General features: G+C 44.6%; 3 protein-coding genes across 5 annotated transcripts in view; 2 read left to right on the top strand and 1 right to left on the bottom strand.

Moving 5' to 3' along the window:
• Positions 1-2,544, top strand: part of relt (RELT TNF receptor) — a 54,185-nt gene extending 51,641 nt beyond the window's left edge. Inside the window, 2 exon segments of the mRNA XM_083636390.1 lie at positions 599-711; positions 2,137-2,544. Of these exon segments, the coding sequence (XP_083492516.1) occupies positions 599-711; positions 2,137-2,162 (139 nt within the window). The 3' untranslated portion in view covers positions 2,163-2,544.
• A 4,753-nt stretch (positions 2,545-7,297) lies between these two features.
• On the bottom strand, positions 7,298-19,760 carry LOC310776238 (P2Y purinoceptor 2-like). Of its 3 annotated transcripts, none has more exons than XM_083636442.1 (6): positions 19,645-19,760; positions 18,484-18,591; positions 12,904-13,254; positions 10,343-10,511; positions 9,016-9,385; positions 7,298-8,263 (listed from the first exon to the last, which is right to left on the bottom strand). In XM_083636442.1, the coding sequence occupies exons 2-6, from the start codon at positions 18,524-18,526 to the stop codon at positions 8,072-8,074; spliced, it is 1,125 nt and encodes a 374-aa protein (XP_083492568.1). In that variant the 5' UTR covers positions 18,527-18,591; positions 19,645-19,760; the 3' UTR covers positions 7,298-8,071. The 3 variants fall into 3 exon arrangements, with proteins under 3 accessions (XP_083492568.1, XP_083492569.1, XP_083492570.1); XM_083636443.1 differs by having other exon boundaries at positions 9,016-9,361; XM_083636444.1 differs by lacking the exons at positions 18,484-18,591; positions 19,645-19,760 and adding an exon at positions 18,329-18,437.
• A 2,903-nt stretch (positions 19,761-22,663) lies between these two features.
• Positions 22,664-27,500, top strand: part of fchsd2 (FCH and double SH3 domains 2) — a 123,413-nt gene continuing 118,576 nt past the window's right edge. The window contains exon 1 of the mRNA XM_083637883.1: positions 22,664-22,785. Within this exon, the coding sequence (XP_083494009.1) occupies positions 22,765-22,785 (21 nt within the window). The 5' untranslated portion in view covers positions 22,664-22,764. The remainder of the gene's footprint in view (positions 22,786-27,500) is intronic.

Genomic DNA, 27,500 nt, shown 5'->3' with positions numbered 1-27,500 from the left:
CTCTCCCTCTCTCTCTCTCTCTCTCTCTCTCTCTCTCTCTCTCCCTCTCTCTATCTCTCTCATCAGAAAATACACTTATTTTAGGTTCCCAAATGATAGAGAGTAGTATGGTGTTTTAAAGAGCCGGGGTGGGACAATATTTGTTCACAGGTCCGAAAATGGTCGTTTGTCATGAACACACTAATGTTACGGTTGGGGTTCTTTGAATGTGCTTATCCGATCTATCATCATAATATCTTTGCCTACGTTATAGTCTATTATTTCTTTTGATCTTAATTAAGCTTCCTTGTACTTCACCATAAACTGAAAACGCACATGTTTGGTTCGGGTTTGGGTCTATTGTTATCATTTAGCACGACCATGATTTGCCATGAGGGACGGGCTCACCTCGTGCTTTGTCCCTCCTCGTCACTCGGGGGAGCGTTCCTCTCCATCAGCTGTGTTTGTGGTGTGTTACCATGCCAACGCAGCGTGACGAGACAAACAAACACACATACACTAACAACATAGATGGTTCAGTTCACGGTTAAAGAGAGTCAGTAGTTCATCATCGGGGCATTATCCTCCCTTCTGAGTCCCTTTTGGCTTTTTCTTTCAGCGGCGCTCCCTCCAAGCTTTTAAGCACGCCTCACAGTCCCGTTCACAGAACATCCCTGCACTTCCTGCTTCCGTCATGGGAAAAGACGTCAGGCAGGCCCGCCCTCTCTCAAGGTCAGCGAATCACAATAGCCCAAACTCATCCCACGCCAGGGCTGGGGAGTAACGAAATACATGTATTTGATATACAGTATTTAAAATACAAAATATGAGTAACTGTATTCCATTACAGTTAGGCCACAGTTTAAATTGGTGGTATTCTGAATACGGTTAATGTCTTTGAAAATAGATTACTTTCATGGATTACTTTATTTGTTTTGTTTTATTTTCTCTATAATTCATTATGAAGCATGCAGTTCCCATACAAGTGCAACAATCTGCGCGCGCAGTCCACACCGCAAGAAAATGGCAATGTCAGAGGAGACACACCGCCAGAGTGACCCAGACAAAAGGGCTCGACAAGAGGATTTTGAAGTATTCCAAAAGTAATCCAAAGTATTTAGAATACGTTACTTTGAGTAATCTAATGAAATACATTGCAAATTCCATTTTAGGGCATGTATTCAGTAATCTGTAGTGGAATATGTTTTAAAAGTAACCCTCCCAACACTACCGCGCGGATATTCTCAGTTCACTCATGCAAAATGGCACTGACAGTTAATCCAGACCGCTCCTGAATCAACATGACGGATCAGCTGTTTTCAATTGAGTGCTCAAGACTGACATTTAATCTGACCAATAAGGGCTCATAAACTTCTGGCATCTTACATATCCTACGACAGATTTGACTGCAACACTAACGCTGTCTGTGATTAGTCAGAACTGTAGTAGCATTATTACTGAGAGAGATTTCTATTTATCTGTTTAAAGGATAAGTTCACCCAAAAACACAGCAACACACCATTGCAGAATTATCCTATCCCTGGATGGTGACCAACTTTCAAATGTAAAAAAATATAAAACTTCACTGTAGAAGGCTAGAGTAGCAGCCCCCCTTCTTGCATTGGCTACAGTGAATATTTTGGCTAAAACAGGGTGTAAGTTACATCTTTTCAAGTCAACTTGGCTTCTCAGGGCTTGTGGAGACTTGGATTACGCCAAAAATTACTCCACAAATGTTCTGTGCACTAAAACAACTTCACCCGCCCTTCCATCGCGATGGGGGTGAGAGTAGATAATAACTGAATGTTCATTTTTGGGTGAACTTATTTCATCATGTCCTGTCATTTCCGGGCTCAACTCCATTAAAAAACAATCCCCTCCAGTAGTCATTTCTGCTTCAAAATGAACCCTGAGCATAATGCTTTCTTAGGAAGTCCAGCCAAGTTGACCAATTTATTTGATCAAAAAATCTCATATGAGATCATAAATTATTCATTTGGCAATTAACAGTATACTGTCTTGGAGGGGGGGGGGGGGACTACATGGTATGTCTTAAAAAAAATGCTAATGTGTTTTCTGTCTCTCATCTCTCTGTCAATTGTTCTCTCCTTCACTCCCTCTCCTCTCCATCTCTCTCTCATCCCCCCACTCTCTCAGGTGAACAGAGGGACGCTGGATACTAACACTACCTCGCTGAAGATGACCTCATCATCGGTCGACGACTGGACAACTAGCAGGGAGGGTGTCTCTACCGGGCCGACGTCGACGACCGCCTCCTCCTCCTCCCTCCCTCCGAAGTCCACCCTGCGCTTCCCGAGGAAAGGCATTCAATTGTATTTATTATCACAGAAAATAACTGTTGCGCTTCACAGACGATGGAGCCATCGTAGAGGTTCCACTCGATTCGCGCTCGCCGCACTCCCGCTGCACCGTTGTGCCGCCTCCCAAGAGGAATCGTTTTGAAACAGCCGGTCGGATACATGCTGGAGCGGGCGGGATAGGGGGGAGGGGGACTTCTACAATGGCTACCGCTGTAGCTTTGTGATGAACTATGAACTATTATCCTCAGAGAGAACGAAGAGAAGGGTTGATTATGAACAAATGCACTCTTAGCTCTCCTGCACTTGTGCTTCCAGAAAAAATTAATAAAAGCAGGGGGTTAAACACACACATGAACATGAACATGTCAACGTGTGCTTACACACACACACATCACAATATGTGCTTATTCTTCCCTGTGGGGAGTGCAGACGACGAGACTCTGTGCAATACTGGTGCTGACAAGAAGACAAAACTCCCACGTAGAAGAGTATAGATTAAAAAAAACTCTAAGACCAAGTCCTCGGCTGTATTTTGGTTGAAATAAATACCTGCATAGTCTTGGCTTATATGGCACATGGTTGGAGACCACTGCACTAAGTACAGTATTACAAGGAAAAGCATGTAAAAAAAGAAGATTTTTTTTTTTATCTTGATATTTCAGACATATTCATAAGTTCCGTCATTTCGCTTCTTTTGGCTCAGATTGCATGGGAATTGCAGTATTTTTTATACCTTGAAAATGTTGAATGTCTTAAGATGCAGCTCGCTTCACGCTGAGCTCACAAGAACTTATCAACATTTGGGAAATAGTAATACATAAACACACACCCATAGTCAATATTAATTACATTTGTAACAAGATTGGTTTTCTGGAGGGGCCCCAGATCACTCCAACCCCCCCTTTCCCCTCCATGAAACTGCCTCCCAAGGCAGTTGACTAAATTTGTAATTTTGCCTCTTAGCTGAAATGGCTTGAAGAACCCTGGAAGTGGATCTCGCTTATGTAGAATAGGGCATGTAAATGTATGTACATATGTAAATACGGGTGGGTATAGAGGAACTGACTTTGCCTGGCTTTTATAATTGGAGGATATGAGGTGAGGAGTGGATAGATGAAACGTTTGTAATCAACCCTACAGCTGGTCAACCCTGTAGGAATATCACTATATTCTCATTGGAAATGACATCACACTCTCAAAGGATTCAACGTATAATAGGCTAAAGTGCCGTTGTTGCGCTACTATGATGTGCAATCTTGATCTGGTGAGGCGTTTGAGAACTATGCACCGTTTATTACCATTCAGCTGTGCAATATTTCATTTTTATTTTTAATTTCAGATAGAACCGGACATTCTGTTCATTGGTTACCCAGTCTAATCATGAACATTGGACATTTAAATCACACGCGCACATTCAATTTCCAAACCTGTAGTGTAAAGCATCCTATTTCCCAGAGTTTTTTTGTTTTTCTTTGTCTTTATGAAATAAACCAACCAGTGTCTGCGGAGTATTAGCTTTGGAGATGCCTCTTAGACGTGCAGCACAGTTGGCTTTTAGTTTACATCCTCATGGATTTTTAAAAGGTGCGCTATAATCATCCTAGTTTTTTTTTTACTGCTCATTTTCATATTTTGTTATTATGTTACCGTTTTATTTTTGCGGTTCAGAGAACATGACAACATGTCTGCAGAATTGGATCATATTTATTGGTTGAAGCATTTCAATGTTTTCATTTGATCTGTGTATTATTATAATAATGATAATGATAATGATAATGATTATTATTATTATTATTATTATTATTAAATGTTACAAGCTGAAGTGTTGCTGTAGGAAGGGTAAACACTCATCTCATCAACTTTAGAGATTGTATTTATAATATTTTTTCCCTGTATATTTTTACTCTTGAAATAAAGAAAATGTGTATTTTGAATTCCCTCATGTCCGTTTATTCCTATAGAACAGTGGTTCTCAATGTGGGGACCACCACCAGGGGTTCTTGGCAGAGTTCCAGGGGGTCCTCAGCAAATTGATGAATTGTTCATCTTCACTATTATTTGATTTACAAGAAGTTACCACAATTAGAGAACTGGAGAACACAGAAAAATTACTGTTGCGGTCATAGTTTCACTGTCATCTCTCTACCTACAATACAGATAGTCATGGAGTTCTGGATAAAACCATCAAACAAGACAAACTATTCTCAGATTTGGGTTTGAGAGACACATCAAACGGGGGTCTGTGGTCCTAATGTGTATTAAATTAGGGGTCCTTGTGTGTGTGTGTGTGTGTGTGTGTGTGTGTGTGTGTGTGTGTGTGTTTGTGTGTGTGTGTGAGAGAGAGAGAGAGAGAGAGAGAGAGAGAGAGAGAGAGAGAGAGAGAGACTATATAGGTATATAAGTAAACACTACCAAATCAAACAATCCAAGACAAAAGACAAAGTAAGAATGCCAAACCAAAAATGCCTTGTTTGTTAGGCAGCACCCCCCTCTAGTGGTTAGTAATGTTCATTAGATAAGAGGATGCATAGCCACAGCTTAAGTCAAATGTATGTTGTATCAGTATGTTATTTTAGTTATCAGAACCACAGCAGCAAATTGAAGTGAATGGAACAGAACAGGAGCAGCTCTCTGGCCCAGCTCTCACCGCTAATCACACACACCCACACTTTACACTTACACCGATGAAGCTCTTAGTGCAAGTTCAAGCAGGAAGACTCTCTCACTTTCTCACCCTTCTCTTTGCACACTGGGACTCTGTCATCCAATCAACACTCCTGCCCACGATATTCTGTCAGCCAATTATCTTGCTTGGCAGGTAGTGTCTAAACTTGCCTACCTGACACATCTCCTTGTGTGTGTGTGTGTGTGTGTGTGTGTGTGTGTGTGTGTGACGCTTCTCCCCTCCGCCACCAGTGTCAAGGCCTCGTCTATGGCTCCCCACAGGGATCTTGTCAATTGCATTTATTTTTAGGGTTTTATTCCCTATATAAATCATTCCCTGTGACAGGGTCAGTGCCAAAGCTATTCTGTTATATTTAGAATAGCCATCTGTCTTTCGTGCATCACGCGCAACATTATAATGGATCATTTCCAAACTCATCAACAATAAGTTGATGGGACAGCTAACTCTTCTGGCTTCAAACACCCTCCTCAGTCACTCAGAGGCAGAGAGGCTCAGGGGAAAGGTGCACCTGCCTGAAACCGCCTGCTCACCCTCCTCAGTCACTCAGAGGCAGAGGCTCAGGGGAAAGGTGCACCTGCCTGAAACCGCCTGCTCACCCTCCTCAGTCACTCAGAGGCAGAGAGGCTCAGGGGAAAGGTGCACCTGCCTGAAACCGCCTGCTCACCCTCCTCAGTCACTCAGAGGCAGAGGCTCAGGGGAAAGGTGCACCTGCCTGAAACCGCCTGCTCACCCTCCTCAGTCACTCAGAGGCAGAGAGGCTCAGGGGAAAGGTGCACCTGCCTGAAACCGCCTGCTCACCCTCCTCCTCAGTCACTCAGAGGCAGAGGCTCAGGGGAAAGGTGTACCTGCCTGAAACCGCCTGCTCACCCTCCTCAGTCACTCAGAGACAGAGAGGCTCAGGGGAAAGGTGCGCCTGCCTGAAACCGCCTGCTCACCCTCCTCCTCAGTCACTCAGAGGCAGAGAGGCTCAGGGGAAAGGTGCGCCTGCCTGAAACCGCCTGCTCACCCTCCTCCTCAGTCACTCAGAGGCAGAGAGGCTCAGGGGAAAGGTGCACCTGCCTGAAACCGCCTGCTCACCCTCCTCAGTCACTCAGAGGCAGAGAGGCTCAGGGGAAAGGTGTACCTGCCTGAAACCGCCTGCTCACCCTCCTCAGTCACTCAGAGGCAGAGAGGCTCAGGGGAAAGGTTCACCTGCCTGAAACCGCCTGCTCACCCTCCTCCTCAGTCGCTCAGAGGCAGAGAGGCTCAGGGGAAAGGTGCGCCTGCCTGAAACCGCCTGCTCACCCTCCTCCTCAGTCGCTCAGAGGCAGAGAGGCTCAGGGGAAAGGTGCGCCTGCCTGAAACCGCCTGCTCACCCTCCTCCTCAGTCACTCAGAGGCAGAGGCTCAGGGGAAAGGTGCGCCTGCCTGAAACCGCCTGCTCACCCTCCTCAGTCACTCAGAGGCAGAGAGGCTCAGGGGAAAGGTGCACCTGCCTGAAACCGCCTGCTCACCCTCCTCAGTCACTCAGAGGCAGAGAGGCTCAGGGGAAAGGTGTACCTGCCTGAAACCGCCTGCTCACCCTCCTCCTCAGTCACTCAGAGACAGAGAGGCTCAGGGGAAAGGTGCGCCTGCCTGAAACTGCCTGCTCACCCTCCTCCTCAGTCACTCAGAGGCAGAGAGGCTCAGGGGAAAGGTGCGCCTGCCTGAAACCGCCTGCTCACCCTCCTCCTCAGTCACTCAGAGACAGAGAGGCTCAGGGGAAAGGTGCGCCTGCCTGAAACCGCCTGCTCACCCTCCTCCTCAGTCGCTCAGAGGCAGAGAGGCTCAGGGGAAAGGTGCGCCTGCCTGAAACCGCCTGCTCACCCTCCTCACCCTCCTCCTCAGTCACTCAGAGACAGAGAGGCTCAGGGGAAAGGTGCACCTGCCTGAAACTGCCTGCTCACCCTCCTCAGTCACTCAGAGGCAGAGAGGCTCAGGGGAAAGCTGTACCTGCCTGAAACCGCCTGCTCACCCTCCTCCTCAGTCACTCAGAGGCAGAGAGGCTCAGGGGAAAAGGTGCACCTGCCTGAAACCGCCTGCTCACCCTCCTCCTCAGTCGCTCCAACAGTCAGAGGCTCAGGGGAAAAGGTGCACCTGCCTGAAACCGCCTGCTCAGCAGTTCAACATCACACAGTGCACAAAGATCACAGACAAATGGGCTGGATGACCTGGCATTTAAAGAAAAACAACCACTGGTCAGCATTGAAAAAGTTTTGTAAAACAATGGAGACGGTCATTGTATGATATCTTAAGCTTGTATGTGCATCATAACACTTTTATCCCATCAAGACTAAACAAAATGTATAGCCACATCACATCATACCACATCATATCATATATCACAATTTGTACAGGTTTATTCTGAAATCACATGTACTTCATTTATATTTTATTACTCGAAGGGACACATACTTTATCTTCACTTGATGAACATTCACTGTCAGCTCTACAAGCCAGACGAGTCGATCACGGAGTCGATCAACGACACGACTAGCCTCCCTGTCCGATATGTGGCTCAGCAGAAGGTGAGCTGAAGAAAAGCCTCTCGTCAGCTTCAGAGGCAGTTCTTCAGAGATGCTTCTGTTAGTCATACCAGCAACAGCAGGATGACTGACAGTACAGCAGTCCAGTAGAATCATTAAAAAAATAATCCTGGCTATGGAGCGCCACAAACTTCAGTTTTGTCAATAGTCATATAGCATTTGATGTGGAAGATATCATGGTTTCTACCATTCATATTTTGATCTTGGAATCTTCCCAATTGGTTATTGTTAGTTCCAGGGAATGGACTTGTCTCCATTGTTATAGAACATTTGTTGTTCCACAAAGAATAAAGAAGCATTATGTTACAAGTTTAATTCTTGCTATAGCAAACAATATGGCTTCTCTTCAGAGAGATTCTCTACGTTATAAGTCCTGTGCTTGCCAGAAGAATAGACAACTGGACCAGTTCATTTTCTTCAAAAAGGCACTCCTGAAGTATTGATACCAGAGGAATCTGGCACCCGTAGGCTACACAGACCCACAACCTCGTGGATCTCAAATCAAGATAGTTTCCTATTGGATCAGAGTTGTGTCGTTAAGCTTGCCCTCACACTTCCTGCTTTCGATGCTGAAAACTTCTTCTTGGTGAGGTTACTGCGGAAGTCTTGTCCGGCCAGGAAGTAGAGGATGGGGTCGAGACAGGCGTTGGCACTGGCCAGTGGTCGGGTCACCTTGTAGGCAAAACTGGACGCTTCCAGCAAATTACAGCTCACCTGGCAAACAGATGAAGATATAATTCACTGATTTTTTTTAAGCAGTGCAGCCGCTTCTATAAGTGACAGCGTGTCAGTCCTTCTGTCTGTTATAGCACGGAATGTCTGTTATAGCATGGAATGTCTGTTATAGCAGGCGGTCTGTCATCTGAGCAGCCGCTATAAATGGTGGCCAGTGGTGACTGATGCCCCTGACTGATGACGTCATACCCCCTGATGATGTCATGCCCCACGATCATTGAGTGGAAGGACATCTGGACAGACACGCAAAGTCAGCTATAGAAGCGGCATCACCATTCTGATGATGTCATAATTAGTAAACAAACACAATCCATCAAACACCCCCGACTGATGATGTCATACCCACTGCTGATGTCATGCCCCACAATCATTGAGTGATGTGATTGATGATGTCATGAGGTGCAGCTGCTTCTATAAGTGACCGACCGTCCGTTATGGCACGGACCGTCTTTCTGTCCTGTGGGCCACAGCCCCAAGCGCCAATTGGTGCCCTGAGCAATGACAATGGTCACAATGTCTATGACATCACTGATGTCACAATGTCTATGACATTATCAGTGTATACCATGTCATCAGTGATGTCACTTAAGCAATTGTGACGTCATCAATGATTTATGACAGACACTGACTGATAGGCTAATGATGATCGCTTACTTCAACACCTGGGTGTGATTTCTATTATTATTATATCAGATTAATAATTATTAAATATAAATGACTGTGGTCCTCACCTGTTCTGGGTTGACCTGCCTTAGGTATCTGAAGGAGTAATACAGACTCCTGGTCAGGTGGAAAGGGAGGAAGCAGAGCATGAACGCTGCCAGCACGATGATGATCATCTTCACAGACTTCTGCTTGGAGCGCTGCGCTGCCAGGCCACCCCTCTCCCCCTCGGCTCCCCCCTCCGCCCCCCAGCCGGGCTCCAGGAGCTTGCGCACCATGAGGCCGTAGCACACCATCACCACCATGAAGGGCAGAGCGAACATCAGCACCGACACCGCTGAGCTGTACACCAGGAAGTCGTCGAAGAGCTCTGGGCTGGTGGTGTCGTAGCAAACCCTTTCTGTGCCCTCATCCCTGGGAAAAGGAGATGACCGATACCTTTAGAGTAGTAGACAATAATGCGGAACAGGCTAGCATGAATAAAATAACAAGTCATTTAACGTTATATGACATGACACGCCCACCACCAACCACCTTGCCTCAAATATCAGATTGAGGCGAGATGAAAATACCTGGTGTCGCCCTAATAATAATAGTAGGCTAATAATGGGCATCTGGGTAGTGGGGTGGGGCGGGGTGGAGTGTGGGGTGGGGGAAGCGCCCACAGCGTTGTGCATGGGGGGAACGGGCACTGCACTAGTCTATACGAGGGATCAGCCGAGCAGCATTTTGGTAAACAAACCGCGTCACTGGGTGGCAACTGCAATGGAACCCTACGGAGCCTGAGTTTGAGCGTCTGACTCTAGCCGGCTGCCCGTGTTTACAATTTAAAAACTGCGACAGTTCACACAACTTTAACACGACATGCATATATTATACATCAAACTCTTGAGCTCATTCTGCTCTCACTCAGAATGTCAATATAAGCGATGTGATGTATAGTTTTTGAGATATTAACATTTGTTTGGCACAACTCATACTAGTTAACTGCCGCGGGGGTCTGGCAGTGTCTCTATATGTCTGTATGTCCGTCCTTCGTGTATCTCCAGAACCGTTCAGATCGTGTATCTCCAGAACCGTTCAGATCGACTTCAAACTTGAGTAGTTTGAGCATGATGTATGAATGGGGGAGGGGGAATGGGTGGTGGTGGATGTACACACGGAGGGAGGTGGGGTGAATGGAGAGCAAAATAATAATAATAATAATAATAATAATAATAATAATAATAATAATAATAATAATAATAATAATAATAATAATAATAATAATAATAAACACTCAATCACTCGACAAAAATCAATAGTCCACCACAATCACAGTCAGTGAAATACCTCTAAAACAATGAAAAGGCATGTTGAAAAAAGAAAGAAAGAAAGAAAGAAATAAAGAAAGACCTGGTGCGGGAGAAGTAGAGGACGGGTGCCTGGCCGAGCAGCACGCAGGTCCACACGGCCACAGACACCAGCCTGGCCCGGCGGGCGGTGACCCAGTTGAGAGAGCGGACCGGATAACAAATACCAACGAAGCGATGCAGACTGATGCAGCACAGGAACAGAATGGAACCTGCAACAGCATGGCATCACCATGGGTCATCACATGTCGTAGAGTGCAAGTATGAGCATGAATTTCAATGTGGTGTTGTTAATTTTCTTACTTAGCACTTAGCCACAGTTAGCTATACACATAGCCTATTGTACCTAATTACACACACGCTAGGTAACTGTAACAGCAGTTACCGACAAAATATAGAATAACAAAATGTAGGCTTCTTTATAATGTGTGGCAATTAAGCTCTCGAAAAAAAGTTTTGCAAGTAATATCTCCGTTTCCTACCCAGTTTCTAGCTACTCCAGCAAGTAGCCGGAATCCAACGACCATGTATGTTAGCAACAAGACAAGAGACGAGCACGCGCCACGCGGAGCTGTTCAGCCAGCCAACATGAGCTAATATGCTTTATATATCGTAAGTATAAACACAAAAGTGATGTTGACAGTCTTGTTGAAATGTAGAATTGTTGAAATGAGAGAGAGGGGGGGGGGGGGGGGGGGTGAATCCCATGAATCCCATGAATCCCATGGGCACGTGTGAGTGTAGCGGCTAGCATCGTGTCTCATCCGGCTTGGTTGTAGTTAATGTGGTAAGCATGCTACAAGGCCGACAGCCTGGTAGGCTTTACCCTTTGTTCACACCAAGGCAGAACATAGGCAGAACTGAAGCTTAAGGCAGGTTGTTGCCAACCGTCCCTTAAAATACGGAATCGTCCCGTATTGGCAGGCTCAAGCTGAACTGAGTTTAACGGCCACTTACACTCACCACACCATATGCCAATCAAAGCCACGCAGTTTCAATTCAGCTTCCTTGTTAACAGGCGAGTCCATTCACACCAGCCACACGCCACGCTGCGCCATGCCAACACCACGCTGAACCGATAGATTCAGCTTCTGTTCTATTTTCAGCGTGGCTTCAGCGTGACGCGGGTGTTGTGAACAGCCTCGCCTGTTCACAAGGACGCCTAAATGAGCGTAGGTTGAGCTTAGGTTGAGCGTTGCTTCGCCTAAACCTAACCTCCCCCAGACCCTAACCCTAAACCTAACCTCTCCCACCCCCACGCCTAAACCCAACGTTGGCATTGCGGGCTGTCGGCACTGCGGGTGGTCGGCATAGCGGGTGGACACCATGAACGGGGGCTTAGGGGTTAGGGTGAGGGTTAGGGTTAGGGCTGAAGTCCACCACGCTGGAGCCGTGGATGAGCTCCAGCCGGCCCACCGACACGCTGCACGCCGCCTCGCAGCTGGTTCTGCTTGTGAGCACATAGACGCGGCACCGATTGGCGAGGGGGTGGCAGTGTGGAGTTCCCACCAAAATAAGTAAATTGTGTGATTTCACTAGGATTTCAATTACTAGAAGTTAGCCCAAGGAGAGAATGTAGTGCATATACTTGGTAATAGCTTTCACTCGGTCCTGTTATCTCCCCATGTACATTAACCACTACATAACATCAGTGGTGTAGTGGTCCCTTGAGAAGTGGGTAGACTGTAATTTACCCATTCACCACCCCGTGGGCCCCCCACACACACTGCACTCCATCAGGTCGCCCTAAGCGCACTCCCCAAGTTTGAAGTCGATCCACCAAACGGTTCTCGAGATCCGCGAAGGACAGACATACAGACAGTCCTAGATAAGATAGTGCAGTGCCCGTTCCCCAGTTCAAAGTCGATCGGACGGACAGAGATATGTGAAAGCTGTGATGTTATTGGTCAGATTGCACAAAATTCACACTATCAGGCATTAGCGTTTCTATTATTATTATCATCATCATCATCATCATAAAAGAGAGCAAGTGGGCAATCTCTCTCTGTCACTTTTGTCCCAGAGGGAATGCCATTGGAGCAATTGTGATGTCATCAGTGATGCGAAGTTGTGACATCATCAGTGATGTCATAAGAGCAGGTGAGCGGTCAAATTGCAGGCCTGGTGACTGACCGAGTCTAGAATTATATAAAATGGAGGGGGGGATTTCACCTTTATTTATTTTTTATATAGACAGTAGGCAGACAGGAAAGGTGGGGAGAGAGAGAGAGGAGATGACATGCAGCCAAGGACCACAGGTCGGATTCAAACCCGGGTCTGCCGCGCAAAGGCCCAAGCCTTCGTGTTATGCGTGCTACCAGGTGAGCTACTGTACCAGGACGCACCGAGTGGGCACGGTTTGTTTTAATTTTGTCCCACTGATGATGTCTTGGAGCAATTTTTGAACCATGACGGGACGTCGTGATTGGACGTTCAAACAACGATCGTTCAATGTCTAAATGTTTGCATCATATCACACTGCAGCGTATATTGTGTCACATCATATTTTATCATATCATAGTATTGTATTGTATTGTCGTATTGTTTCATACCATATATCAGACCATAATCAAAGCAGTACTATAATCATAATCAGTACTATACCATATAAGTTGGCGTAGAACAAGAAGCGTATGAGCTTGCAGAGCGGCTCGCTGAAGGGCCAGTCATTCTCGTCTGCATAGTAGTAGATGAGGAAGGGCAGAGTGAGGATGTAGAGCGTGTCACACATGGTCAGGTTGAACATGTAGATGGTGGAGGGCTTCCAGCGCTTGGTGCGGAACACGATGATGTACAGCGCCACGGCGTTCAGCGCCAGGCCGACCACAAAGACCACGGCGTAGCTGACGGGGAGGAGGATGTACTTAAACTCTTCCTGGAAGTGGCAGTAGTACGGATCAGTCTTATTGGCCGAGGAGGTGTTGTCAAAGGCGGCCATCTTGGTTGGAAGAACACCTGAGTAGACGGTAAGAACAAGGTGGATCAGTTTTTGGAATAGATTACCTAAATAAATACAAATATACATAAACATACAACTACTGAACAAAATAGGTCTGATATTGTGTGTGTAAGGCAGGGATACTCAACTTGCTTTGCCCGGGGGCCACTTTCGTGAAATGATAGAAGGCCAGGGGCCAATTAATAAACAATCAATATACATTTTTCTGTAGCGGATTGTAGGTTTTTGGGGTGTCAGCCGGAGTTTAGTCTGACAATGTTGTGCACACCGGATAGTTAGTTAGGTTAAGTACATACATAAGTGCCTGGGTAGCGAGCAGACGGCGGTATTTGACAATTTAGCAGCTAAATCATAGATTATTGAAAGATATTCAATATTCCAGACTGAAATGCTATAAGTATTGGGCAAGAGTATTGGCCAGAATGACATGAACATTTGGACACTTATTCAACGGGTTTCTTGCATGTGTGTTCAGGTGCACTGTTTACTGTCGGGTTTCTTCAATCCCCCATCTGCTTGAGTCATCCCATTTGAAAGTCGCTGTGTATTTTTCACAGCGAGTAAATAATTTTAACATCGACTTTACGTTAATCGCCTTTTTCTGAGTGAGTGGGCGAGTCAATGACAGAAAGGTGCTTTAGTGAGAGAGTGCACCCAATGATTATCATATGGTCAAATGATTGACCTTTTGCCATTGTAAATACTTTTCTGACTGAATACATGAATCAGTGCATGACTAAGTGTGTGACTTAGTGACTGTGACAGAGGTGTGTTGTTGTGGTTTTAATAGGGAGTACATGTTATGAGATGAGCAGCAGCTGTCCAAACAGGTTCACTGTGCATCATGACTCTGATACCTTGTCTCCTGCAGAAAACCATTATACCGTACTCTCTTAGAAAGCTCATTCCTTCCTCCAAACGAGGAAACAGACAATATGGTACATACCGTAGATCTCAACTGCAGGAGGCAGCACAACAATATATACTGTATATATATATATATATATATATATATATATAGTACATGGACACCAAATAATTCAACTGTCTTTTAGCCATGACAATGTTTGAAGTTTGCCATAACACACTCTGCAGAGCAGCTCTCTCATGTGATGTGATTACTATGCACACTTGTTAATAGGCCTCGGGTCATCAGCTGTCTTCATATTAGGGCTGTCCCAAACGATTATTTTCTTATCGATTAATCTAACGATTATTTTTTCGATTAGTCCATTAATCGAACGATTATTTTTTATTTAATTTTTTTATTATATAACAATAAATTTACCCAAAACAAATAAATAACCAAAAACTTCTCAATTTCAGTATTTTATTGAACCATCTCATTCTCTTTAACAGTCCAACATAAAATCTCTCAAATAAAATTAAAGCAAGAGCTTGTCCTCAAATAAAATTAATATAGTGCAATTCAAAATAAAATAGTAGAATAAATAAAATTCAAGTCACTTTCAGGAGGAATACCAAAAACCTTGTGCAATGTCAACTGAGTTTAGCAGCAGTCCAACATAAAATCATCATCTTACAGTACAATGGTGTGCAATTTTCAGTAACAGTGCTCTTAATGTTGGAGAAAGACAAAATGCTCCATGTAAGATGGTCACACATCATCCAGACACAAGAGTGTGTCTGTAGCATCCACACCCAACATCAGGGGCCGGTTGCACCAACTGCTCTTACGACTGGTCTTAAGCTAAGTCGGTCGTAACTTTACGACCTAACAGCTACGCCGGTTGCACCAACAGACCACTCACTAAGACCGGTCGTAAATATTACGCCTAGTCCAGAGCAGGCGTAAGGTGCAGTATAGACGGTTTTCACCTGTGTGTTGCACAATAGTTACAACCCCTCAGCACGGCTGTATTCAGCCCTCAATTATAAACCGCAAACCGGAGTACGTTATAACGTTATAAATATAGTCACGACATTAACAACTAACCAATGCTGGGGGTCCGTATGGAAAGTGGAAATCGAAATGGTTAAAAGTTAAATCAATTTGGTCATTCAGTGGCATTTTACTGCCATGTAAAGTAACGACAAGTAACAGTTAGCCGCTAACATTAGCCACACTATTTTTGTTTTGTGACAATTGTGACGCGTCGAGGCACGTAGCGTGCATCGACGTAATTACGTAGTCGACGTCATCGATGACGTCGACTCGCCGGGACAGCCCTACTTCATATGGTAATGAGCCCATAGGTTGAGTCGATGTCTCGTCCTAGACGCTGGGGTAGCTGGCTGGGGGCGTGCTCAGGGTGGGGTAACCCCCCCCCGTTCTCCCCATTCAGCATAGTTAGCATTTAGCTGCTAGCCCACCCCAGGCGGACAGCATCGGGGATTCAACCACCGCAGTAAACGCACATCTGAACAGACGTCTATGTACCTGCTCTAGAATCCCCAATCCTGTATTGTAGAGCAGCAGCACCGTCCTTTGGCAAGTCAGCCCATTGAGATATATGGGGGGGTTTTACCCCACTCGCACACCAGCTGTATAACATTTTGTGGGCGTTCCCACACTGTCTCTATTCAGTTTTTGCAGTGGAGGGGAAAGGAAGAGTCAACTACTGGGATTCTTACATGGCAAACAAAACAAAACAAACTTTCATGATGCCCAAAGTTTGTTTGGTCCCCACAAATAAGTAGCGGAATGCCGGTAGCCCAGTCCCTCATCCCGTTCTGCAGGATCCAGCCTAGCTCACACTTTTCTTTTCTTGTCTTTTGTCTGTCATGTCATAATCCCACTAGTTCACTCTTCCTTTCCCCTCCACTGCAAACACTCAATTGGCTCACACCCTGGGTGTGAGGCGCTACCATATCTGTCTGACCTGTTGCTGCATTCATCCAGGCTATGACATCGCTCACCATTTACAGTGCAAGGCCCCATAGAGGATGTATAGACTCATCCTGATTGGCTGAGTAGGTACATGCACATTTTCAGTGCGCTGAGGTGATGAGATGAGTGGCTAAGTCAATAAAGTCTTGTACTACAGCTACATTTGTTCGCATTGTTTGCATTGTTTGCATTGTATATCCTGGTCAACTACTGCAGACAAATTATATAGTGCATGATGTACTATAGAGCTGAACAGTCACGTGACATTTCTTGCCCCGCAAGAGAGTTGCCCATTAATTTCTCCATAGACATTTAGAAAAATCCTTGTATAACGGGTGGAACCAAGCCAACCCGTAACCTACTGAATCGTGAGTGACCATACAACTTTTCAGTTGGAGCAAAAACAAAGAATAAAGATGAAAAAAGAAGAAGAAAAAAAGAAAAATCCCCCGTTGTTATCTTTTGTAATGTCCCTGGTCTAATTTGTGTCCGTTTTAGGGTCCTTGATGTGAAACAGTTTGAGAACCACATTAATGATGATTGAGTGATTACTATATAGGAGGCTAGACGTTACTTGGATAAGTTTTTGATATGATGTCAATGGAGACCTTGCCTAAATGAAATCTCAGACTGAAACAGGCAAATGGAACAAAAATATGAGCATAACATAACAGGTTGGAACAAATGTGTCATGAAAATATCATGTTGATAATAATCACATACGCCAAAAACTCTGCCTCCATATTAATGATAGCCTTCAAAGCATACACATCTCTGTGTATGGATGCAGAAAATCCCAGAGAATAGACGCAGTTGCCCTGTTCTATCTGCTTCGAATCCGGCCCAATCTCTCACATCCTGTCAGAGATGGGGACTTGGACTTGAGACTTGGACTTGAGTCGCACTTAAGTCACACACACACTGACTTGAGACTTGACTTGAGACTCGTCCTCAAACACTTGACACTTGACTTGGACTTGAGGTTTGGGACTTGTGAACAATCTTTATTTTTAATTTTCTTTTTGGTGCATTAACATTAAGGAAACGTCTACTAATAATAATGTCAACTAATCAATCTTTATTTTTTATTTATTTTATTTCTTTATTTTTTGGTGCATTAACATTAAGGAAATGTCTACTAATGTCATCTAATCAATGCTGATACTGTATACTAATAGATAAGGAGTGAGGATAATACAGTACATGCTTTGAATTCCTTAGTTTTAGCTAGCTATGCAGTGTTCTAAGCAGACCAGATGGCATGCAGCAGATGATAGAACGCTCATTCATAAGACATTTTAGACTTGACTTGGACTTGTGACAAAAGACTTGAGACTTGACTTGGACTTGCCCCTCAAAGACTTGAGCAAGACTTGCATCCTGTGACCCATGTCTTTGCTTCATGAGACTGCTAGCTACTCGGAACACAATGTCCTAATAAGTGCATTTCTTTATCTGTCTGTATTGTACTGTTAGAAGAACACCATAGGCTACATGATCGTGTCTCTATCTGTCATTGACGTCCTTCCTTATTCATCAGTACTATGATAACACCTCTATTTTGGCCGTATTTAAGCCCTCATGGCCAGTTGATGAAGCATTGTACCAGCCTTAAACTATACTTTATATTCCTCCACTTCCAAGCTAATACATCGGAAACCAACCTCTGACTCCACAACCTTTTTCAAGTGTTTTTCATCATTCTTCTGAGGCCAACCTCTGACTCCAGAATCCTTATTCAAGTATTTTACATCACCAGGAGATTATTTTCTTTTTCTCAGGTTTAATCATCTGACCTGTGAGTCAAGGTTAATTCTGCTATGAGACTGTTGCAGCTCAGCAGTGAAGGAGAACAGCAGACCCAGAGCAAGGTGACACCAGACTCAAGGATCCAAAGTTGGACTGTGGTAAGAAGAAAATGTATCCTTAAATCACTATGATGAATCAGCTGTTGGTTTTTAAGTAGAAAAACAGCAATGTTGAAAGAAGCTTACTGGTCTGTCAAAACACCCCAGATAGGGTGCTGTAGGTTGAGAAAATACTATAGGTGAATTTGTGTTAGGTTAGCTACACAAAATTAGCTCACTAAAACAGGTTGTAATCCGAGAAATATATGTGAAGAACTGACCCCCCCAGGGGCAAAAAGCTGAAAACCCCTCCCTCATGAAGTTATACAAGACTCAGTTATACAAGAGTCAGTCAGTCAGCCTGTTACTCACCCGTTTTCAGAATAATAAGAAATATCTCCTTTCAAAGACTGTTCTGTGTTGATCGTCCTGTGTCACACGTCCCATGCTTGTGAGTAGTGAGTGTGCCTATGTGTGTGTGTCTATGTGTGTGTGTGTGTGTGTGTTGCTTGTGTCAGAATGCCTACCTGAGCTGTTTGAATGAGCGAAGATGTCTGTAGGCGTGAGCATGTTTGACAAGCTGCAGCCTGCTGTGTGTCTGAACAGCTGGGCCTGAGGCTCACAATTTAGCCTCTCTGTTAGTAGAAGGGATAGATTTAGTAATTTAGTTCAAATATTTTCTTTTCAACTCAATAGGGTCAGTTAAGTCAGGAAGGAGATGTTCTTTTAAATAGTAATAAAAAAAATAGTATGAGAAAGTTGTCATATTCAACCTAAATAAGTGAGGAATATAATGTACATTTTGCATTGCAATTTTTAAAAATTGGAGAGAAAAACGTGAATGTGAATTGATCCAAGCCTATACGATCATAAATAATTAACATAAACAACTCTCTCCAAAACCTAGAAATCATAGAACCATGTCCCCAATCTTTGATTTTTGTACAAATAAATTGAACCTGAACATATAAATATGAATAATTCAATAACTGCTACTCGCCAAACTTTCAAAATCTGATTTAATTTGCATTTTTGTATTTAGCCCTTTACTGTAATAAGGCAGGAACATTGAGAACAAATTCTTTCTACAAATCTGTATTGTTTTTTTTACAAGTACCACAGTTAAAAAGACAAGTCTTTTTGAGAAGAGCTAGACGTTCATACAACAAAGATCTAAGGACCGGCATTTCCTGTCAAGGACCCACATGATACATTTATGTATTCTTAACTTAAGGCTGAAGCCTGACAACACAGAAGTGCAGTTGGCCTGACCACTGTGTATACATGTATATATGACATACCAATGCAAAGAATAGCACTGATTACCTGCTACTTCTCACGTTTAGCATGAAGAAACATGTCATGTGTGCACTGTGCATTGTAACAAACGGTCTCTATGCTATGTATTATAAGTACCGTGTCACTGTTTTCACTCTATATAACATAACATTACATTATGTCATTTAGCAGACGCTTTTGTCCAACGCGACTTACAATATCACATTTTGTCAACAGTACAGAAAACAACTATGCAACACAATCAATGACAGCTAAGACATTTTGATAGACTAGAGTAGCACCATGTATGGAGTAGTTAAGTAACATGTAGCATTAGTAAGTTCATATAGTCTACATAAGTCTATATAATTTCTTCTATATAGTCTATATAAGTCTATATAATTTCTTACCTTCGTGCGGCCAGAGGAATATAGACACTCGTCTCGAGCCAAATCATGAGTCCAACGCATCCTGGAGGAATCCTAACAAAAAGAATATACAATCCAATAAATGTCGACCGTTTGCCTCTTTACCACTGTGTGGCACAGAGCTACTGTATGTGCGTGGGTGTTGAGGGATGCATGGTTTGGTTTCTGTAATGTGTGGTGTGTGTGTGTGTGTGTGCGTGTGTGTGTGTTGAGAATGGTGAGAGGAGAGGTGAGAAACTATGCTTAATGTCTTACCTGCTCCAGAAAGCCTGTGTATTAATGATTACACGGCCCATAATCTTAACCTTGGCCACGGCACGTAGGAGACCTGTAGTGAGGCTAGGTGGCGTGTAGCGGTTTGAAATAATCGGCCTTTATCCTGTTTTGATGATTCTTTTCTATAGAGAGGCCAAAGTGGAACGTCACTTCCTGCTTCAGCACTGTACCAGAGATTTTCTTCCGCAATTTATTTCCCCATAGACATTTTGTAAAATGCTTATAAATATAGTTTTACTTGGTCAAACCAAATGGTTCAGCTATATTTAGAATCAGGAGAGACCATAGAACACTTCACCAAAACTTAAAAAAACAACATAGAAAAAATATTTTCTTTTAACTCGCATTTTTTGTGTGGTCCAAGTTAAATGTTATGCGGTCTCTCCTGTTTCTAAATATATCTGAACCGTTTGGTTTGAACAAGTAAAATTATTTTTATAAGCATTTTACAAAATGTCTATGGGAAAATAAATGGCGGATGAAAATCTCTGGTACAGTGCTGAAGCAGGAAGTGACGCTCCACTTTGGCTCTCTATTGTCTAGTCATAATTGAGGTGACCAAGCATACATATTTTAGGGCCAGGCAACAGTATTGGAAAAATATCTCAAGGGTGGTTTCACACTCGGGACGTCCCGGGAGCAGAACCAAGCACACTTGTCCCCAAATTGGAACAGCGAACCGTGACAGGGTCCACTTGAAAAGGTGGTCTGGGGAACGCTTTGGCGTGCCCGGGGACGGTACATTTACGAATGTGAACACCAACTGTACCGAACCACGCAGACAACACACAGGCGAGGATGCACTCCAGGCATAGTTGATGATGCAAGTGTACTCTGCAAGTTTTCCGTCACGTTCCCGAGCACGGAAGAAATCACGTAATGTGAAAGCTGACCAGCGGGGGAGAGGGGAGGGGGGGCAATCGTACTCAGGCACAGAACGGAACGAAAGCAATCGTTTCCAATGTGAAAGCACCAAACTTTGAGCAGGTAATGGACCTCCATGGCCTCACTTGAGTCAGATAAATAATCCAATTATTCAGTTTGATTAACTTTATTCAGCCCACAAGCACAAAAAACAAGCAAGCGTGGAAACTAAAACACAGGTTACATAAACACATTTGAGAGAGAAAGACCACAAAAGGTGCCCTTGTGATGATTAGCACGTAGTACTAAGTGCGTGGGTGACTAGACTTCCATGGGAGTTCAATATAATAATATTAAAGGTCAGCAAAAACAACCACAAAACAACACAGTTTCCATGACAACAATCCAGGATAGGTTCTGTTATCAGGATTCCCTTTGGGGCCAGAGCAACATCAGTCTCACGCCTGCCAATGAATTGCTGTTATAGCCGATGTCTTATCCTTGTAATACTCAACCGAGGGCAGTTCCATGAAGGGGAACCTGAACCCGTGCTGATGAAGAGTGGGGGGTGTCACAGTGGGCATGGTGAGGGAAGTGATTGTTGTCAACTTAAAAAAATTAAACCATGGGTAAGCACAGTCACAACACACGCACACACACACACACATGCGCGCGCGCACACACACTTGACCAACACTATCAAAACTGTTGGCTCCTGCTGCTGCCAAGTCATTACATGGAATTCAAACACAATCTCCATTGTAATGTATTCCTTTAATTGTTCACTCAGCACCAAGACACTGTCTGGACCTAGTGACCCTCTTTACCCTCTCCCTCCCTCCCTCCCTCCCTCCTCTCTCTCGCTACCTCTCTCATCACAGATTTTTGAAAATAGTAATTAGGCGAATACATTTTTGCGATGTTTATTCACACATTTTTAAATAGGCCTATGTGCCTTATCATAGGCTACGTTGACTAATCGATTATTTAAGTATTATATTAACCATTTATGTAGGCTAGCTATGAAACTACTTTGTTTTATTGAGTTTTGATATCATGATCTCAGTGTTTGAAGGAGTAAAAGACAATTAGAAAAGAATAGCCTACATTTATTATTATTATTATTATTATTATTATTATTATTATTATTATTATTATTATTATTATTATTAAGCGATGTGTTTATTTTTTATGTAATTCTTTAATGGGAGGTTGACAAAAAAGATCCATGTGTCTGGGATTGGCTTTTGTTCAAATTTTCTTGGCACTCGATGATCGATTTTTCCTTGATCGACTGCGGTTTCTTGTTGCTATGCAGGTCTACGGACGCAGCCTCCTCCTGTCAATCTTTTCTCCGCGAACAGGCTGGAGCACCGTGGAAAAAAAACATGATGTTCAAAGGATGAATAAAAAAAAACATAATTGATTTCCTTTTTTGTTTCCATGCGGTTTAGGTCTAGGTTTTGAGGTTTAGCCCACTTTGCTTTGTGTAAGTGAATATCGAGGGAAATAAAGGCGACGTCGCCGGGCAGAAACAAAAAGGACCCTTCACTGTTTTTCTTTCAGAGACCGGGGTCATGCCGCCCATCACCACAGAGGGGCACTGTTGAGCTTAGCTGCCAAGGGGGTGCCCCGTTAATTCCCCCATCCCTTCCCTTTGCTTTTTCTTCTCCGCCTGTCTGTCTGCTGCCTGCTTCACAACACTGTACAGTACACACTAGTGCTCTAGTCTAGTAGTGGGAGCAACCAGCACAAGTGTGTCTAGTCTCTCCCTAGTTTTACTGGCCATTTATCATCAATCATGGCCGCCGGAGTACACATTTGACTCCGTCTTTCCTCCCTGTCTTCTGGAGGGGAGGATTTTTTTTTGAAGGAGAAAATATTACTCCCGCACTGATTTGGATTTCTTTGGAATTATAAGACATTTCGCAAGGGAAATACCATTCATGTCAATTCTCCAAAATGCAGCCGCCGCCGAGGAAGGTGAGTTTCTGGAGTCCGTTGTTTTACACTGATAGATGTCTGTCTGCTGTACAGTAACTAGTGCATGTCCATGATGTGTTTAGCCCCCTCCAAACGCCTGATGCTGCGGCTGAGAAAACGCAAGGAAGCCCTTTGCTAGCTAACATTAGCAACGTTTGCTAGCTAGGGTAACGTTACTTAGGTACCGTCATTAGCAATATTGTAACGTTATAGCTCGCGTTAACCGTCAAACGTCAACTAAACGTTAGCTATCAAAAGCTAGGTTTGCTAACATCAGATATGCGTGTTAACGTTGCAGCGAAATAGTGAGTGAGTGTGATGTGGTTTTAGTTCCAGCACGTCCTCCTGTATGTCTCCCACTCTGGAAATAACTAAATGCAAAAAACGGCAACGTATTTATATCCAAATGACACCAGCGTTATTGCTTAAAATAACTTATGTTAACCCTAAACTAACGGTAAAAACGTTGACAACCTTACCGCACCTTAACCTATCTATTATAACATAATATTAAGATAATAGCTACATAATTTGACGTTGGAAAGTAGAAATGATACGCGTCGTAATGTAATGTCATAAATGTATTGTGCCATGGGTGATTCTGACAACACTCCTCCAGACGACAACAACAACAACACAAGCTGGCTGCTCGTTGTGATGCTGCGTGTCTCAAGCAAAGACAGGGTCACCCTCGTTTCATCAGAGGCTGGTGTTGGCTGCCCGCTGTCGGTCTCACACACACACACTGGCACGGGCTGTCTATTGCAGAGTTATCGATTCTGCATGACCTGGGACATAATGACAGCCCCCTATAGATTCATTTTCAGTGTGTGTGTGTGTGTGTGTACTGTGCACGTGTGTGTGTGTGTGAGAGAGAGAGAGAGGTGCTGGAATAGATGCATGAGGGCCAATTACCCGGCTGTAGCACCCTTGCCTGGTGTTCTGTTAATTATCACATATTCCCCCGGTACCATTTATACTCTGCTTTCTACACTCTGGATGGCCCTCAACATGTCATATCATGCCTTGAACACACACACACACACACACACACACACAGCTTAACATGTCCACTCGTGCTCGTCATAGAGGCTGTAGAGTGTAGTAGACCACCATGGTTGGCCCGTTCCACTGTGTGTGATAAGCTACACTTGATGACATCACTCGGCCTAAGTATTCAGCGTCTGCGTGTCTCCCATTCATTTTGTGTATGTGTGTGTTTTCTCGCATTTCAAACGTCAAACACACACAGTCTTCACTTGATAGTAAGCTTTTAGCCTAGTTAAATCTGAAGAGAGCTTTGAAAATCTAGATTTGTTACTTTTATACCAGCCAAAATACTTTCAAGAATAAAATATTATTTAACAAAATAGTGGCGTGTTGCCCACCTGCCAAAAGCGGCTGGCACACTCGTTATACTGTATAGGCTTATCAACCACAGCCAAAATGTATTCAGCAGTTGGCTGATGGCTACTACTAATTCCTCTCCCAGTTCGACACGCACAGCCCCTCGATAGTTCTCTTTATGTCCCAGCACATCTGCTGGCTGCTTGAGCTAGTCTGAAGTTTTCTGTGGCTGTGCTGCACAACTAAATCATGCAATCATGTAAGAAGGGATGGGCTAATAAAGACGATAAGATGCCACACACACCAAGCCAGGATTGCATGGAGAGATGTGATCATTAATCTGGGTATTTAAACGGGATTAGTGATCAAGGAGAATGTTAATTTAGTCCATATTAATAATATAATAATAGGATATTATTATTGACACATATGTATGGCTGTTTGTCTCATTTTATAGGCAGCGATTCATCCACCTTATCACCACCTCCAGATCTCATAATTAGCTCAAATTTTCTCCCTCTCTCTCTCTCTCTCTCTCTCTCTCTCTCTACCTGTCTCTCTCTCTTTGTGCATTCTGTGTTTCTCTTAAAGTCGAGCTGAAATGAAAAATGGTCTTTCTACTATTTTAGATCACATCCCTGCTCATAGAGTGCACCTATTTAACAATGTATGCAAAAAGAAAAAAATCTAATTTCTTTGGTTTTTCACATCAAAAGGCAACCATGTTGTCTTCATTCATAACACAACTACAGTGTGCTTACGTCAGCTAGTACTATCAAGTTTCAACCAATAATATCATGACACGACAGCTGTCAATCAATCTTCATGGCTATAGGAGAAAATTCCGAGCGGCCAACATGGCTGCCCATAATAAATGTTAATATACTTGGCCAGTAAGTATGTAAAATACTAAATAAAATGAATGGTAATGTCTTCATTTAATGTAGATGCAAAGGACATGTAATTGGTTCATTAACTCGCATTCAAGGAATATCACTATTTACAGCTCGTCGCACGCTTCAAGACTGGTGCCTCCGCCGGCAGCCAGCACTCTCCTTGGGGTAGGAGGAGGCTGTCCGCCCGGAGCGACCCCACTGCCGGTTCTCTGCTCTGGGCCTCGGCGCAGTGAACCAGCCAGCCAGTACGCAGTCCTCACAGGGCTGTATTGACTTGATGCTGTGTTTGTACATAGACTGTTATTGAAATGTGACCAATAGGTTTCAGATTTGTCGGGTAAATACATTATTTCGCAGACTGCTGTCTCCCTCCGCTCAGAGGCACGGGCAGGTCCAGCACTTGCCTCACATTCAGTAAGTCCAGTCCCTCACCCCAGATACGCCCACTTTCCAACGGTCAAATCAAACTCCTCCACACGCTATGTCCCGCCTCTCTACCCTGTTTCACTCAGAATACGTCACGATAAGAAATCACATATCCAGGAAATGTCATTTCAGCTCGACTTTAAGCCCAATTTATGCTTCATCTCTTGAACTTTTGAAACTGTCTCTCGACAGATATGACGTCAGAAGCGACATTCTCCAGGTACAACTAAGTACCTGGAGAATGTTGTTATGTCGCGGACACCGTTATATTTTGTCGCGCACTGTGATTGGCTAGAGAGAGAGAGAGCGTTCTATCAGTGTAGCAGTGTGGCAGCCAGCCTGCAAGGCCAACAGCTACATAAACTTTGGTGTGCGTTCTCAGGGTACTGTAGCGGTGTTCTCGGGGTACTGTAGCGGTGTTCTCGGGGTACTGTAGTGGTGTTCTCGGGGTACTCTAGCGGTGTTCTCGGGGTACTCTAGCGGTGTTCTCAGGGTACTGTAGTGGACTTCTTGGGGTACTGTAGCAGACTTCTTGGGGTACTGTAGCGGTGGCAGCTGTGTGCCGCTTGAACATCAGACAGTGGAGGGCTGCTGCAGCAGGCGAACACTGGCAGAAACACAGTAGCTTAGCAAGCTTCACTGACGGAGCTGCTTCATAGAAACAAACATGTCCTCACAAAAGAATGTGTCATTTCCTCTTGATCAACATTGATCTTTCACAACAACCTCTCAGCACGGCGGCTCGGCGAGCCTCAGAGTACATTGTGTGTTTTCCGTTGGAAGGTGGGTTTGTTTGTCGCTCCGGCGCACCCCGGTAGTGTGGAGTTACTTTGCCGTGTTTCAGCGCGCGATTGGCCCGAAGGTCCAACTTAGCACCGGCCAGCCAGGGAACTCGAGGCTATGTCACGAAGCGACACTGTGGATGATGACCCATACATGACCTGCCCTCGGCTGCGCCGCGAGAGAGAGGGAGGAGTAAAGGAAGCGTGGTGAGAGAGAGGGAGGAGTAAAGGAAGCATCGTGAGAGAGAGGGAGGAGTAAAGGAAGCGTGGTGAGAGAGAGGGAGGAGTAAAGGAAGCATCGTGAGAGAGGGAGGAGTAAAGGAAGCATCGTGAGAGAGAGGGAGGAGTAAAGGAAGCGTGGTGAGAGAGGGAGGAGTAAAGGAAGCATCGTGAGAGAGGGAGGAGTAAAGGAAGCATCGTGAGAGAGAGGGAGGAGTAAAGGAAGCATCGTGAGAGAGAGGGAGGAGTAAAGGAAGCATTTGAAGACTGATTTGGACGGTGCGCTGTAGACGCCTCAGTGGTCCATGACTGCCGGCCAAGCCTAGTCTCTCTCTAGCTCTTCCATTTCACTCTCTTTTGGCTCTGTTACTCTCTCTTTCTGACTATCTCCTCCTCGCTCTCTCTCTCTCTCTGCCTCTCTCTCCCTCTCCCACCTCGTCTCACCCATCTCTCTCACCTCTCATCTTCCCCTGGTCTCTCCACTTACAGCCTCCTCTCATGCACTCCTCTCATGCTCTCCTCTCATGCACTCCTCTCAGGCACTCCTCTCATGCACTCCTCTCATGCACTCCTCTCAGGCACTCCTCTCATGCACTCCTCTCATGCACTCCTCTCAGGCACTCCTCTCATGCACTCCTCTCATGCACTCCTCTCAGGCACTCCTCTCATGGACTCCTCTCAGGCACTCCTCTCATGCACTCCTCTCATGGACTCCTCTCATGCACTCCTCTCATGCACTCCTCTCAGGCACTCCTCTCATGCACTCCTCATGCACTCCTCTCATGCACTCCTCTCAGGCACTCCTCTCATGCACTCCTCTCAGGCACTCCTCTCATGCACTCCTCTCATGCACTCCTCTCATGGACTCCTCATGCACTCCTCTCATGCACTCCTCTCATGGACTCCTCTCATGCACTGCTCGCATGCACTCCTCTCATGCACTCCTCTCAGGCACTCCTCTCATGCACTCCTCTCAGGCACTCCTCTCATGCACTCCTCTCATGCACTCCTCTCAGGCACTCCTCTCAGGCACTCCTCTCAGGCA

This window comes from Poromitra crassiceps (genome assembly GCF_964638095.1).
Source record: "Poromitra crassiceps genome assembly, chromosome: 5".
Lineage (NCBI taxonomy): Eukaryota > Metazoa > Chordata > Actinopteri > Beryciformes > Melamphaidae > Poromitra > Poromitra crassiceps.
The sequence above is the reverse complement of the archived record's forward strand: the minus strand, read 5'-3'. Positions and strand labels throughout refer to the sequence as shown.